Raw genomic sequence first — 12,904 nt, forward strand, 5'->3', positions numbered from 1 at the left:
TCTTTGTTGTGCAACTGAGGTAAATATGCATGATTTGATATGACTGAGGCATTTCTTGTTTTAGCTACTTGGCCAAATAAACTTGTCCTAACATTAATCCCTTGAAACCCCTTTGAGCCTTAAGCCTATTTTTCTTCTTTTCAGTCATTGTCAAATGAGAAAAGAAGAAGGAGTAATGGATTCTGTTAGAAGTAAAGTGATGAATAAGTGTGTGGGTGAGTACCTCATCCACAAAATAATAAAAAGGGCGAAAAGGAAGATGAAAAGTTGAAGTTTAAAAAAAAAAAAAACTTCCTTGAAAGAAGCAAGAAATAAAGTTGTTTTTGAAATCAAGTATCATTACTCTTTCTATATCAATTTCAAAAACTCAGAAATTCCAAGAAAATTCCCTACCTTTGCCTTGGCCTAAATAAAACCTTAAAAAGCCCTCATGATTAATAATTGCGTGTTTTCTGAAGTGTGTGAATGTTAGAGTCTTGCTAAATATCAATGGTGTCTACTTACATGGGTATTTTGAGTGTAAACACAAGCCAAAAACACTTGAGAGAATTGGAGTGAAATAGATACATGTTGACTTAAGTGTTATCTTTCATATTTGATTTTCTTGGGAATTCAAAAAGGTTAACTCATGTGTGAAGAATAGAGTGATTTCATTTGCATGTCCATGACAAAGTAATGTCTAGATGATTGATCTATGTCTAGTGTTGTTCATTCTTTTGATCCAAATGCAAATATGGAATAAAATGACTCAGAACAAAGTCTCGGAATTAATCAATTTTGCCCAGGAGTGCAAAAGGATAAGTGTGGGGGTGTGATGAGTGCATATTTATGCCTACATTTATGCTTTAAAATTCAAATTTTTGATGAATTCATGTGCTTGAATGAGTGATTTAAAGAGGATTTGTTATGATTGGATATATTGTGTTTGGAAATAAAAGGGACTTAAAAAGTGATTTTAATTGCATAAATTATTCTTGCAAATTCTTACGTTTATTTGTGCAGCTGAAATTATAGTTTTATTGATCCAAATGGCAATTCAAGGCCCAAAATAAAATTATGTTGCAATTTTGGAGAATGTTGAAGGGGCTAAAGTGCAGATAGAGAAAAATTCAGGGTATTTGTGCAATTTTGGAAAGTCAGAAAGGCTAAAAGATAAAATTCAGTTGTTGAATTTAATTTGGGAATATCAACAAAAAATATCTTCCAAATAATTTTATCTAAATCTTTTAGTTATTTGGAAGATATAGGATATAAGATAATTGAGTTAATATCTATCAAATATTCTTTAAAACTGATTTAATCTAATGAATATTTGAAAGATATAATATATCAACAGAAAATATCTTATTAACAAACTATTCAGAGTCCAAGCCCAATCAAGCCTATATAAAGAGACCTAAGGGAGGCAGAAAGGGGACTTCACTTCATTCATTCTCTCATACTCCTCTCACTTTTCGTTCATCTTGTATTCAACTCCATTCATGGAGAGTTAAGCATCTAGGGCTATTCTGCTGTAATTCCTGATGGATTCTGAGGTTACGTTAAGTTAATGCAATTGTTTATTTTGATTATTGATTTAAGTTGTTCTCTCTCTATGTCTTTCATCTCTCTATCTTGTTAAAAGTAAAGATTTTTGCATCATAATGTGTTTGAATCTACATGCATATTAATTATATGAGTTCTAGGGTTTCTAGGTTTAATTGAGAATCTATTTTGATTTAATTTAGGAACTTTCATATGATTAAATGGTTTTTACTATCAATTGAGAATGTACTTTGATTGATAGTAATAATTTCAACTATAATCAATTGAGAATTTACTTTGATTGATTAGCTTTTAACTTGGTTAAGAGATTTAAGAATAGACATGATTAAACACAATAAAATTTGATTCAGAATGTACTTTGGTTGAATTTATTGTGAATAATCTAGAAAGGTTTTGCATTTGATTGAGAATTTACTTTGGTTAAATGCATGATCGCCCTCAAATTAATTGAGAATGTACTTTAATTAATTTGAAACTTAAACAATAATCAATTGAACAATTATCCGTGAATAACCGATGATGAATCTATCTTGGAAAAGCAGTGGAATTAGCCTATTTAATCATAACTGTTTTTAAGTTTCTTATTTGTTCTTTAAACCTTCTCCAAACATCATTTTTATTCATAAGCATTGCATAGCATAGCATTCATAAGAGTCAGATATTCAAAAGCAATTCCGTGTTCGTTAGGAGACGACTTAGGGTTATTTTAGCCCTATCTACTTTCTTAGATACTACTTGACAATACTGAAGTTGCCTTGAAAAGTAGTATTAATTTGATAGCTTCAACGACGGCTTATCACCTAACCCATAAGAACTCCATGGTTAAGCGTGCTTAGCCTAGAGTAATTTAGAGATAGGTGACCTTCTAGGAAGTTTTCCCGGAAAGTGTGCGAGTGAGGACAAAGCACATTGGAAAGCCTTGTGGTGATGTGTGGGGGCAGTCAACATTCTCTGTAAGTTGCCGGGGCGTTACACACAGGACCAAATGGTTGGTCGGATCTTACGCAACAGACATGCGTTCGGTTGCTCAAAAGAAGAGGAGGTTGGGAATGGATAAACGGAGGGCGGTGGATGAGGAGGTCAGGAAGTTAATGGAGGCAGGGTTGGCTAGCCAATGTAGTGATGGTAAAGAAATCCAACGGGCAAGTACAAATTTTATTCATTTGAATAAAGCATGCCCGAAGGATTCGTATCCCCTTCGTAGTATCGACGGTGGCTAAAATGTTGCGCAAACCCGACCTAGCGGGAAGGATGGTGGGGTGGTCAATAGAACTTTCGGAATATGGTCTAAGCTACCAACCACGTGGATCGGTGCGAGGGCATCATTTGGCAAAGTTTGTTGTTGAACTTCCGATAGAGGAGGATGTGATGAAGCCATGAAAACTATTTGTCAATGGGTGATCCAATAAGAAGGGGGGAGGAGCAGGTATCGTCTTGGAGGGACCAAACGGTTTAGTGGTCGAGCAATCACTGATCTTCCGGCTATAAAGTCAATAACAACCAAGCTGAGTATGAAGCTTTATTAGCGGGTATGGAGTTGGCGCTTGACTTGGGGGTCGAGTTTCTGGAATGCCGAACGGACTCGCAATTAGGGGAAGGACACATGGCAGGGATTTTCCAAGTCAAGGATGACCAATTGTTGCAGTATTTTCATAAAGCCAAGCAACTGGTGGCTCGATTTAAACCTGTAGACATGAAGCACATCCCCCGGGAAGAAAACGTTCGGGCAGATCGCTTGTCTAAACTAGCAAGTGGGAGTGAGAAAGGGCAATTAGTGCTTATGAAGCCGACTGTTGAATGTATAAACGTCAATTGTGCTGCCGGTGCCACGGATTGGAGGAAGGAGATAGTCCAGTTAATGAAAGAGCAAGAGGAGGGGAAAACTATCCCAATGAAGGAGGCAAAGAGGATCGCTCGGTATATCCTTGTGGGAGGGGATTTTTATAGAAGGAGTTACAGCACACCGTTGATGAAATGTCTGTCGGAGGAGGAAGCAAGGTATGTGATGAAGGAGTTGCACGAAGGGATATGTGGTAGACACACGAGCGGGCGAATGCTTAGAGCTCGAATACTAAGGACGGGATTTTTCTGGGCGACAATGGAAAAAGACAACCTTGATTTCACACAGAAGTGTATAAGCTGTCAGAAACACGGTAATATTTTCAAGGCTCCAGCAACGGAGTTGCACAATATCGTTTCTCCATGGCCGTTCGTGCAGTGGGGGATGGATATTGTGGGACCATTCCCTACTGCTACAGCGCAGAAAAAGTATTTGTGGTGGCGGTGGATTATTTTACTAAGTTGGTGGAAGTTGAACCCCTAGCAAGCATTTCCGCTGCTCAAGTTCAAAAGTTCGTCTAGAAACTGCTATGTCGTTTCGGTCTGCCAAAAATGTTTGTCACTGATAATGGCAGGCAGTTTATAGATAAGAAGCTCATTGCCTTCTACAAGGAGTTGGGAGTCACCCCAATTACAAGCTCGGTGGAACATCCCCAAACGAACGGGCAGGCAGAAGTCGCTAACAAAATCATTGTCCAGGAGTTAAAGAAACGACTAGGAGAGGTGAAGGGGGTGTGGGTGGACGAACTTCAGCAGGTGTTATGGGGTTACCGTTGTTCGCAGCACGGTGTGACGGGGGAATCAACTTTCAACCTTACTTACGGAACAGATGTGATGTTACTGGTAGAGGTAGGAGAGCCGACGGTAAGAAGGCAGTTGGCATATATGAATTTGAATGAAGAGCAGTTAAGGGCTAATCTAGATGTACTGCAAGAAAGGAGAGATGTGACGGTTGTGCGGAACGAAGCTCAGAAAAGATTGGTAGCGCGAAGATACAATTCCAAGGTACGGCCAAGGCAATTTGTCGAGGGCGACCTAGTTTGGCATAAAACAGCTGACGCCCAGAAGCTAGCGGCACATGGGAAGTTGGCCGCTAATTGGGAAGGACCGTTCAGGGTTAAAGAAAGCTTGAACAATGGGGCCTATCGATTGGAACATCCGATAGGGAAGAGCATACCCAATACATGGAATGCATCCCATTTAAAGTTTTATTTTAGTTAATTATTGTAAAACGAGAATCAATAATATTTGATATTCAGCTGTATTCTGATGTTTAACGAACAGTTAGTAGACAGGTTCAGAACATCGCGGGAAAACAAGGAAAATGGTTTCAGAAACCCCCGCTCAACGCAAGAGTTCGGGAAAATGACCCTTGGATCCAGACGATCAGAAGGAAGCCAGGAAAACGATTTCAGAAACCCCTGCTCAAAGCAAGAGGTCAGAAAAATGACCCTTGAATCGAAACGATCAGGGGGAAGCCAGAAAAATGGTTTCAGAAACCCACACTCAACGCAAGAGGTCAGGAAAATGACCCTTGAATCCAGACGATCGGGGGGAAGCCAGGAAAATGGTTTCAGAAACCCCCGCTCAACGCAAGAGATCAGGAAAAGGACCCTTGGATCCAGACGATCGGGGGGAAGCCAGGAAAATGGCTTCAAAAACCCCCACTCAACGCAAGAGGTCAAGAAAATGACCCTTGGATCCAGACGATCGGGAGAAAGCCAGGAAAACGGTTTCAGAAACCCCCGCTCAAAGCAAGAGGTCAGGAAAATGACCCTTGAATCCAGAAGATCGGGGGGAAGCCAGGAAAATGGTTTCAGAAACCCCCGCTCAACGCAAGAGGTTAGGAAAATGACCCTTGAATCCAGACGATCGGGGACAAGCAAGGAAAATGGTTTCAGAAACTCCCGCTCAACGCAAGAGATCAGGAAAATGACCCTTGGATCCAGACGATGAGGGGGCAGCCAGGAAAATGGTTTCAGAAACCTTCGCTCAGCGCAAGAGGTCAGGAAAATGACCCTTGAATCCAGACGATCAGAAGGAAGCCAGGAAAATGGTTTTAGAAACACTCGCTCAACGCACGAGGTCAGGAAAATGACTCTTGAATCCAGACCATCGGGGGGAGGCCAGGAAAATGGTTTCAAAAACCCCCGCTCAATGCAAGAGGTCAGGAAAATGACCCTTGAATCCAGACCATCGGGGGGAGGCCAGGAAAATGGTTTCAGAAACTCTCATTCAACGCAAATGGTTTCAGAAACCCCCGCTTAACGCAAGAGGTCAGGAAAATGACCCTTGAATCAAGACGATCGGGGGGAAGCCAGGAAAATGGTTTCAGAAACCCCCGCTCAACGCAAGAGGTCAAAAAAATGACCCTTGAATCCAGACGATTGGTGGGAAGCCAGGAAAATGGTTTCAGAAACCCCCGCTCTGTCAGGAGCGGCTGTAGCGGATGGGTTAGCGTGGAACAACAAACCAAGAGGGGGGGTGAATTGGTTCTTACTAAAAACGTGTGCCCTAAAAATTTCTACTCAATTAAACTTACTTAGCAATTAATAATAACAATTAAATAGAGTAAGGTTGAGAGAAATTTGCACGGATGATTTTATCCTGGTTCGGATCTTACCAATCCTACGTCCAGTCGCTTATCTCAAAACAAGATAAACAATTCACTAATCACAAAACAATTACAAACTACAATCACAAAGATACAATTTGTAAAAGTTTAGAAAACACCTCTCTTGATGCCACAAGAGATGAGACAACACCTCCTTTGAATCTTCACAAAGGATGAAACACTTCCTCCGAATACTTCACGAAGGATGACTTCCTCTTCCCAACACTTCTTTAGACACACCAAGGATGAACCAGCTATTCCTCTATCACCGTAGCAGTATTTCACCAACTCCACAGACAGAGTTTCCTTAGCTGAGCAAGAGCACACAATTCTCAAGAGTTTCTGAGTATTTGAGCACAAGGGAAGAGTTGTTTTTGAGAGAAAATGAGAGTCTATTTATATACTCAAGCAAAGGCTCTTCCATTTTTTGTTTTCAGCCTTTCTGACTGTACTAATCGATTTACTTAAGTAGTTAATCGATTAGTCACTAAAAGACAAAATAACGGATAGTCCAACGGCTCAAAAACGACTAGTTTTTCAAACGGTCACTTGGTTAATCGATTAACTGTCGTGGTTAGTCGATTAACTCTAATCGATTAACCACCCTGGTTAATCGATTAGCTAGCTTTGTTGTGCTTCTCCATTCGTCTTTGGAACAATCGATTTGGGGCCTTGGTTAATCGATTAACGCTAATCGATTACCCTCCTGGTTAATCATTAACCCTGCACAATTTTGACTCTTTGTTCAGTTTTACATCACTTTTGAATGCATACATAAAAACCATTAATTTCCTATGTTCTAAATATCAGAATACAATTATTACAAAAGTTACAAGTCTTCAAAAATAATTCTTCATGAATCTTGGTTGTTCTTGACTTGATTTGGACATCATCAAAACTTCATCATCATCATTTTGCTAACACGGTCAACGCAAGAGGTCAGGAAAATGACCCTTGAATCCAGACAATCGAGGGGAAGCCAGGAAAATGGTTTCAAAAACCCCCGCTCAACGCAAAAGGTCAGGAAAATGACCCTTGATTCCAAACGATCGGGGGGAAGCTAGGAAAATGGTTTCAGAAACCCCCGCCCAATGCAAGAGGTCAGGAAAATGACCCTTGAATCCAGACGATCGGGGGAAAGCTAGAAAAATGGTTTCAGAAACTCCCGCTCTACGCAAGAGGTCGGGAAAATGACCCTTGAATCCAAAGGATCGGAGGGACGCCAGGAAAATGGTTTCAGAAACCCCCGCTCAACGCAAGAGGTCAGGAAAATGACCCTTGAATCCAGACGATCGGGGAAAGCTAGAAAAATGGTTTCAAAGACTCCGGCTCAACGCAAGAGGTCAGGAAAATGACCCTTGAATCCAAACGATCGGAGGGAAGCCAGGAAAATGGTTTCAGAAACCCCTGCTCAACGCAAGAGGTCAGAAAAATGACCCTTGAATCTAGACGATCAGGGGAAAGCCAGGAAAATGGTTTTAGAAACACTCGCTCAACGCACGAGGTCAGGAAAATGACTCTTGAATCCAGACCATCGGGGGGAGGCCAGGAAAATGGTTTCAAAAACCCCCGCTCAATGCAAGAGGTCAGGAAAATGACCCTTGAATCCAGACCATCGGGGGGAGGCCAAGAAAATGGTTTCACAAACTCCCGATCAGCGCAAGAGGTCAAAAAAATGACCCTTGAATCTAGACGATCGAGGGAAAGCTAGAAAAATGACCCTTGACTCTAGACTGAAAGGGAGAAAGTAAGCGTAGAAAATCAAGAGTTATAACGTTAATAATTTCTCATAGACGATGGATGCCTCGTGGTTAGTCAGGAGAGAGCCGGCAGGGAAGGTTAAAGATTTCGAAAAATAAGAAATATTAATAGTCTCGCGGAATATAAAGTATAGCGCAAATAAAGGGATGAGGAAAAGGGGGCAGAATCATGATCAGAGCATTAGTGCAATAAGCAAAATAGCATGACTGTCTTGGATACAGTCTTTAAAGAATTAGAATAGTTACAATGTTGTTACAAAGAGCACTTCGGCGATGGCTTGGGCGCCCGAAGGTGAGGCGTTAGCAATTGCAGCAGCTTCATCTTCATCTAGAGTTGATAGGGATAACAGTTGACCATTAACCACGATCTTCATAATGTCAAATCCATCATGACTCAATGGAGTCCCAAAGAAATAACGACATTGGGCAATACCCTGCTCGAAACCTGTAAGACGTTCGTTGCAAATATCATCCCCCAAGGACAAGTTTTCGGTAGTCAGCTTATCCCGAACGGCCACAAGAGCGTCCCTTTCCTTCATTAAAGCTTGATTCTGGGAGGTGGCCTTCTGGAAATCTAGCTTCAAATCATCGCTAGTTCGTTTGAGCTGACGGAGGTCATCTTGAGCTTGGGTTAGCGCGGATGCAACCTTGGCACGGTTGTCTTCAGCAATCTTCATAATTTCTTCGAGATGACGAGTCAGCTCAGCATTTTTCTTTTGACTAGCTTCCAAGTCTTGACGAACGGTATCCAATTCTTCAGTAAGCAGAGACTTGGTGGAACCAGCAGCATAGTTCATGCAGACGCTAGCCCGGGCTATAAGCTCGTAGGCCATGTCTGATGCTTCTCCAGGGGACATCCGCTTGAAGGGTATTTTTTCTTCGGGAGTGGGGTTATATTGTAGCCGCTCTGCGACATGTATAAGGGGATCAAGAGGGCCAAAAAGGACAGGACCGGTGATTTTCCTTTTCTTGTTCATTGGAGTACCCTTGTCACGCGGGAGTTTCTTTTTCGAGTCATTCGCCGGAGCGTTAACACTTGAAGCTTTAACGGGAGCAGACAGGGGCTTTTCAGTGTCAGAAATCTGTAGTGCGGGATTCATACTTTGGGTGGGAGTTTTGTGAGCGACGATCCACGAAGGAGACGAGGTGCCCTCACCCGATTTCTCTAGGTTCTTCTTGCGAGCCATCATGCGCATGAATGCTTGATGTTTCTCCATTCCGCCGAATATGTCTGCAAAGGCAAAACAAATTTAGATGTCAATAATGATTAAGCGGCAGAAAAGAAAGGGAGAAGAACTTACCAAACACTCTAGCGCGTAGAGTGTCTGACCCAAGTAGACCGATGAGCTGGCGAGAGGAGGTTCGGCTGGGTAGCTGATCAATCTGACAGATAATGTCTAGTTCTGCTGGAGTCATGTCAGTCTTGGCCTAGGAAATCACCTTGTTAGGGTTTTTAGTCTAGTAGAATGGAAATTTCGGCTGGCCATCGTCAAAGCAAAATTTTGACCGACTGGGCTCTCGTATGGCAACTTTGAAGAAATTAGTTTTGAAATCTTTATACGATGTGTTGAATGAGGTGAATAACTATTTATCCTTTACAGGGGTTAACGATATCCAAGACTTATTTGGATGGGGAAGAGCACGAAAAAAAAAAGGAGGCGGGGGTGGGAGTTAAAATAAGAGCGGTGCAAACAACACAAAAGGCTTGCATAAAAGCCCACCCGTTGGGGTGAAGTTGGGAGGGGCAGACATTTAGTTCTCGTAAAACACCCATTTGAAACTCGGAAAAAGGAAGACGGACACCTAGGTCGCGAAAAAAGGTGGTGTAAACATAGAAGAAATCTAAGTTATAACCTTCACGACCATGGCAAGCCCGTTTGTTAGGTCTACACACTACTAAAGAGATAAATTCAGCATCCCTAAGGTTAGTTAATAGATCTACCCGTTCGACTAATAAAGTTATAGATTTGCTAGTGGTGAAGTATTAGGAGTAACAACCAACCTCATGAGGAGCCCACTCGTATCCCTTTACAGGAGGGGGAGGGTTGATTCCGGACCATTCCAATGAGTTATCGACATTCAAGACTACCTCATCGGAAACATTTTCAAGACGATCCTTATCGTCTTCTGATCCTAGAATAGACGATCCTACGGACAACGATGACTCTACTGCATCATCCGCATACCCCCGACCTTCGCTGGCAAGCTCATCGGCGGATTGGGAAGAAGAAGACATAATCACCTTTGTAAAGAACTAAGATTGGAGCAGGGAGAAGGAAAAGGGAGATGAAGAAAATGGGGGGACCACCTCCCTATTTATAGCCCGCGAAAGGGGTTTCGAGTTTAGATCGTCACCCTTCACGATTAATCGATCCAACGATAGAGAACAAATGACTTTTCGAGTCCAAAGATGGTATAGGCAGGAAAATCGGGGCCTTTCATTTTAAAGGAATCTGATGGTAAAGAGAGGCGACGTTTCAGTTGCATCAGGCATGTCAGGTTCCTGTCCATCAACGGCCACTTTTATCGGATTTCGATGTCAGGATGGTAAAACCCCTTCGCGTAATGTATCGCTTGGGGCTTGAGGGGCTCACTAGTGCAGAATAGGCGTTTAACGTCACTCAATAAACGTTCGTTCCCGAAATCACCAACGTAAATAATTGACCATGGCAATTTCGTAAATAAGTGGGACTTTAAACATCCGTTGTTGGGGGGCATGGACGTCTATAATATTGTAGACGTCGGGGCCCCTATAACAGACGTTTATGTCTCTGAAAAAGTTACCTTTTCAACTAACTGTCAGCTTATTAAATGTCTGTTGTTAGGGGGGCCCCGACGTCTATAATATTATAAACGTCGGTGTCCGCAACAATGGACATTTAAGGTGTTGACAGAGGTAGTTGAAGAGTTAATTTTTTCAGAGACAGAAACGTCCATTATAGGGGCCCCGACGTTTATAATATTATAGACGTCGGTGCCCCACAACAACGGACGTTTAAGTTGCTGAAAGAGGTAATTGAAGAGTTAATTTTTTCAGAGACAGAAACGTCCGTTATAAGGCCCCGACGTCTATAATATTATAAACGTCGGAGCCCCCAACAACAGACTTTTAAGAAGCTGACAAGGTAGTTGAAGAGGTAACTTTTTCAGAGACATAAACGTTCGTTATAGGGGCCCCGACATCTATAATATTGTAGACGTCGAGGCCCCTATAAGGGACGTCTAAACCCCCCGCGAATATGAATATTTAAATCATATAGACGTCATATTAGTTATGGCTCCGACGTCTATAACATTATAGACGTTGGGGCCCGTGTTTGACCGACATCTAGTTCCATTTATCCCACAATGTCGAACCTGCGAGGAGTTACGCTCACTGTTCATCTTCTTCCCCGCGTTTTCTCTCTGCATCGTTGCACTTCCAGGTTCGTGTTCTCTCTTTTGGACTGTTGAAACTTACTTTCATACCGATTAAATTACTCTGTGATGAAATAACTTTGATTTCAACCGATTAAAAATCGTTTTTGGTGTGTTTTGGTGCAGTTTATTGCGTGTTCTTGGCCGGCGATTTGGACTCTTTTTGGCCTACGTTGAAGACCCTAAACACTCCTCCATTTCTCTCCATTTGATTTGGAATATCTGCTAAAAAGGTTAGCTTCATTGTTCAAAATTTTTTTTATGCATGTTATAGTGAGTTTTATGTATGAATGTTATTGGGTTTTGTGTATGCATGTTTTTGATTATAAGGTTTGCATGTGCTATTGGCTTTTGAATATGCATGTATTAGTTATGTTATTGTAATTGACATGTTAGATTATAAGGGTGTTCGAGGTGTGAGAATTCAAAGTGTTAGCAGAAAAGAAGTTGACCAAGCTCATTTGTACATCTTAAACAACACTGTTGATGTTATTCCTTACATTTCTGACCACGTTAATGAAATAAAGGCAACAAACCCAAGAATGAGTGAAAAATGGCATCTTAATGAACATGTGAAAACCTTCTTACAATGGTTTAAGAAAAAGATTTATGCGAATCCACGTGTTTCTGAAAGTTTATTGAGGTTATCTCGTGGGCCAAACACAGATGTCATTACATATGATGGGTACTTTATAAACAATATTTCTTTTCAGACAAAGGTAGAAGATGACAAAAGTAGAGTTCAAAATAGTGGCGTCACACTACAAGCTGAGGTTGTGCACTTTGCTAGTTCTAAAGACAAAAAATATGGGAAGTTGATTATGTGATCACGTTTAGAGTCCTAGTTTTCAAGTGTAAATGGGTTGATATAAATTCTGGTGTCATGACAGATAACTTTGGTTTCACATTGGTAGACTTGAACAAGATAAATTACACTGATGAACCATTTATCATGGCTACTCAAGCAAGACAAATATTCTACGTAAATGATCCGACGAATAAAAAATGGTCAGTGGTTTTAGAAGGGAAAAACATGCATGGACCTGATGATGACGATTCCCTTGATATACTTGAGACAACATTTGTTGCATCTAGACCCATTGAAGACCCAGTTGATGACGTTGTCGATGTCATCCAAGCAATTCGTAGTGATCACAATGAAGGGATTTTGGAGAAAACAATATCTTAATAGGTTGTGATATATTTCTTGTATTGACTTTATATGTATGCTCATCATAATTGAATTATTACTAACCTTTTATAATTTTTCAGGTATGTCGGCCTCAGACTCAGGATCGGGACAAACCAGACGTGGTCAAGGCATCACATAATTGACAGATGTTACATCCGGACGTGTTGATGGGAAGAAGAGACATGTTGACATTGACCCCAGATCAGGTCAGGCATCAGGTCCAAATGCTAATAGGTTTAGGAGTTATCTGGGTAAGTTAGCAAAAAGTCATGTCTCTATCCTTCATGCAACTTGGGATGACGTACCAGAGGTCGACAAGAACCTCTTATGGCAAGATATTCAAGTATGTTTACTTAAAAGAATATTGATATACTTATTTCTTTCATCTTTTCTTATCAATAACATATTTTTTGTTTTAAATAGCAACATTATGATATTCCAAACACAATACAAATTAGAAAGAAAGTGTTATCGCATGTAGCGATAAGATGGAGGGATTTCAAGACAAGGCTCACACGATTATATGTCTTTGTAGAT

The 12,904-nt window shown here is 41.1% G+C and overlaps 1 protein-coding gene across 2 annotated transcripts; it reads right to left on the bottom strand.

Moving 5' to 3' along the window:
- Positions 1 to 7,906: 7,906 nt before the first annotated feature.
- Positions 7,907 to 10,075, bottom strand: LOC108344879 (uncharacterized). 2 transcript variants are annotated; one of them, XM_052867416.1, is made up of 2 exons: positions 10,001 to 10,075; positions 7,907 to 8,989 (listed from the first exon to the last, which is right to left on the bottom strand). In XM_052867416.1, exon 2 carries the CDS (start codon positions 8,973 to 8,975, stop codon positions 8,001 to 8,003), a length of 975 nt encoding a protein of 324 aa, XP_052723376.1. In that variant the 5' UTR covers positions 8,976 to 8,989; positions 10,001 to 10,075; the 3' UTR covers positions 7,907 to 8,000. The 2 variants fall into 2 exon arrangements, with proteins under 2 accessions (XP_052723376.1, XP_017438899.1); XM_017583410.2 differs by having other exon boundaries at positions 9,060 to 10,050.
- Between the last annotated feature and the right edge of the window lie 2,829 nt (positions 10,076 to 12,904).

Source organism: Vigna angularis, chromosome 8, assembly GCF_016808095.1.
Source record: "Vigna angularis cultivar LongXiaoDou No.4 chromosome 8, ASM1680809v1, whole genome shotgun sequence".
Classification (NCBI taxonomy): domain Eukaryota; kingdom Viridiplantae; phylum Streptophyta; class Magnoliopsida; order Fabales; family Fabaceae; genus Vigna; species Vigna angularis.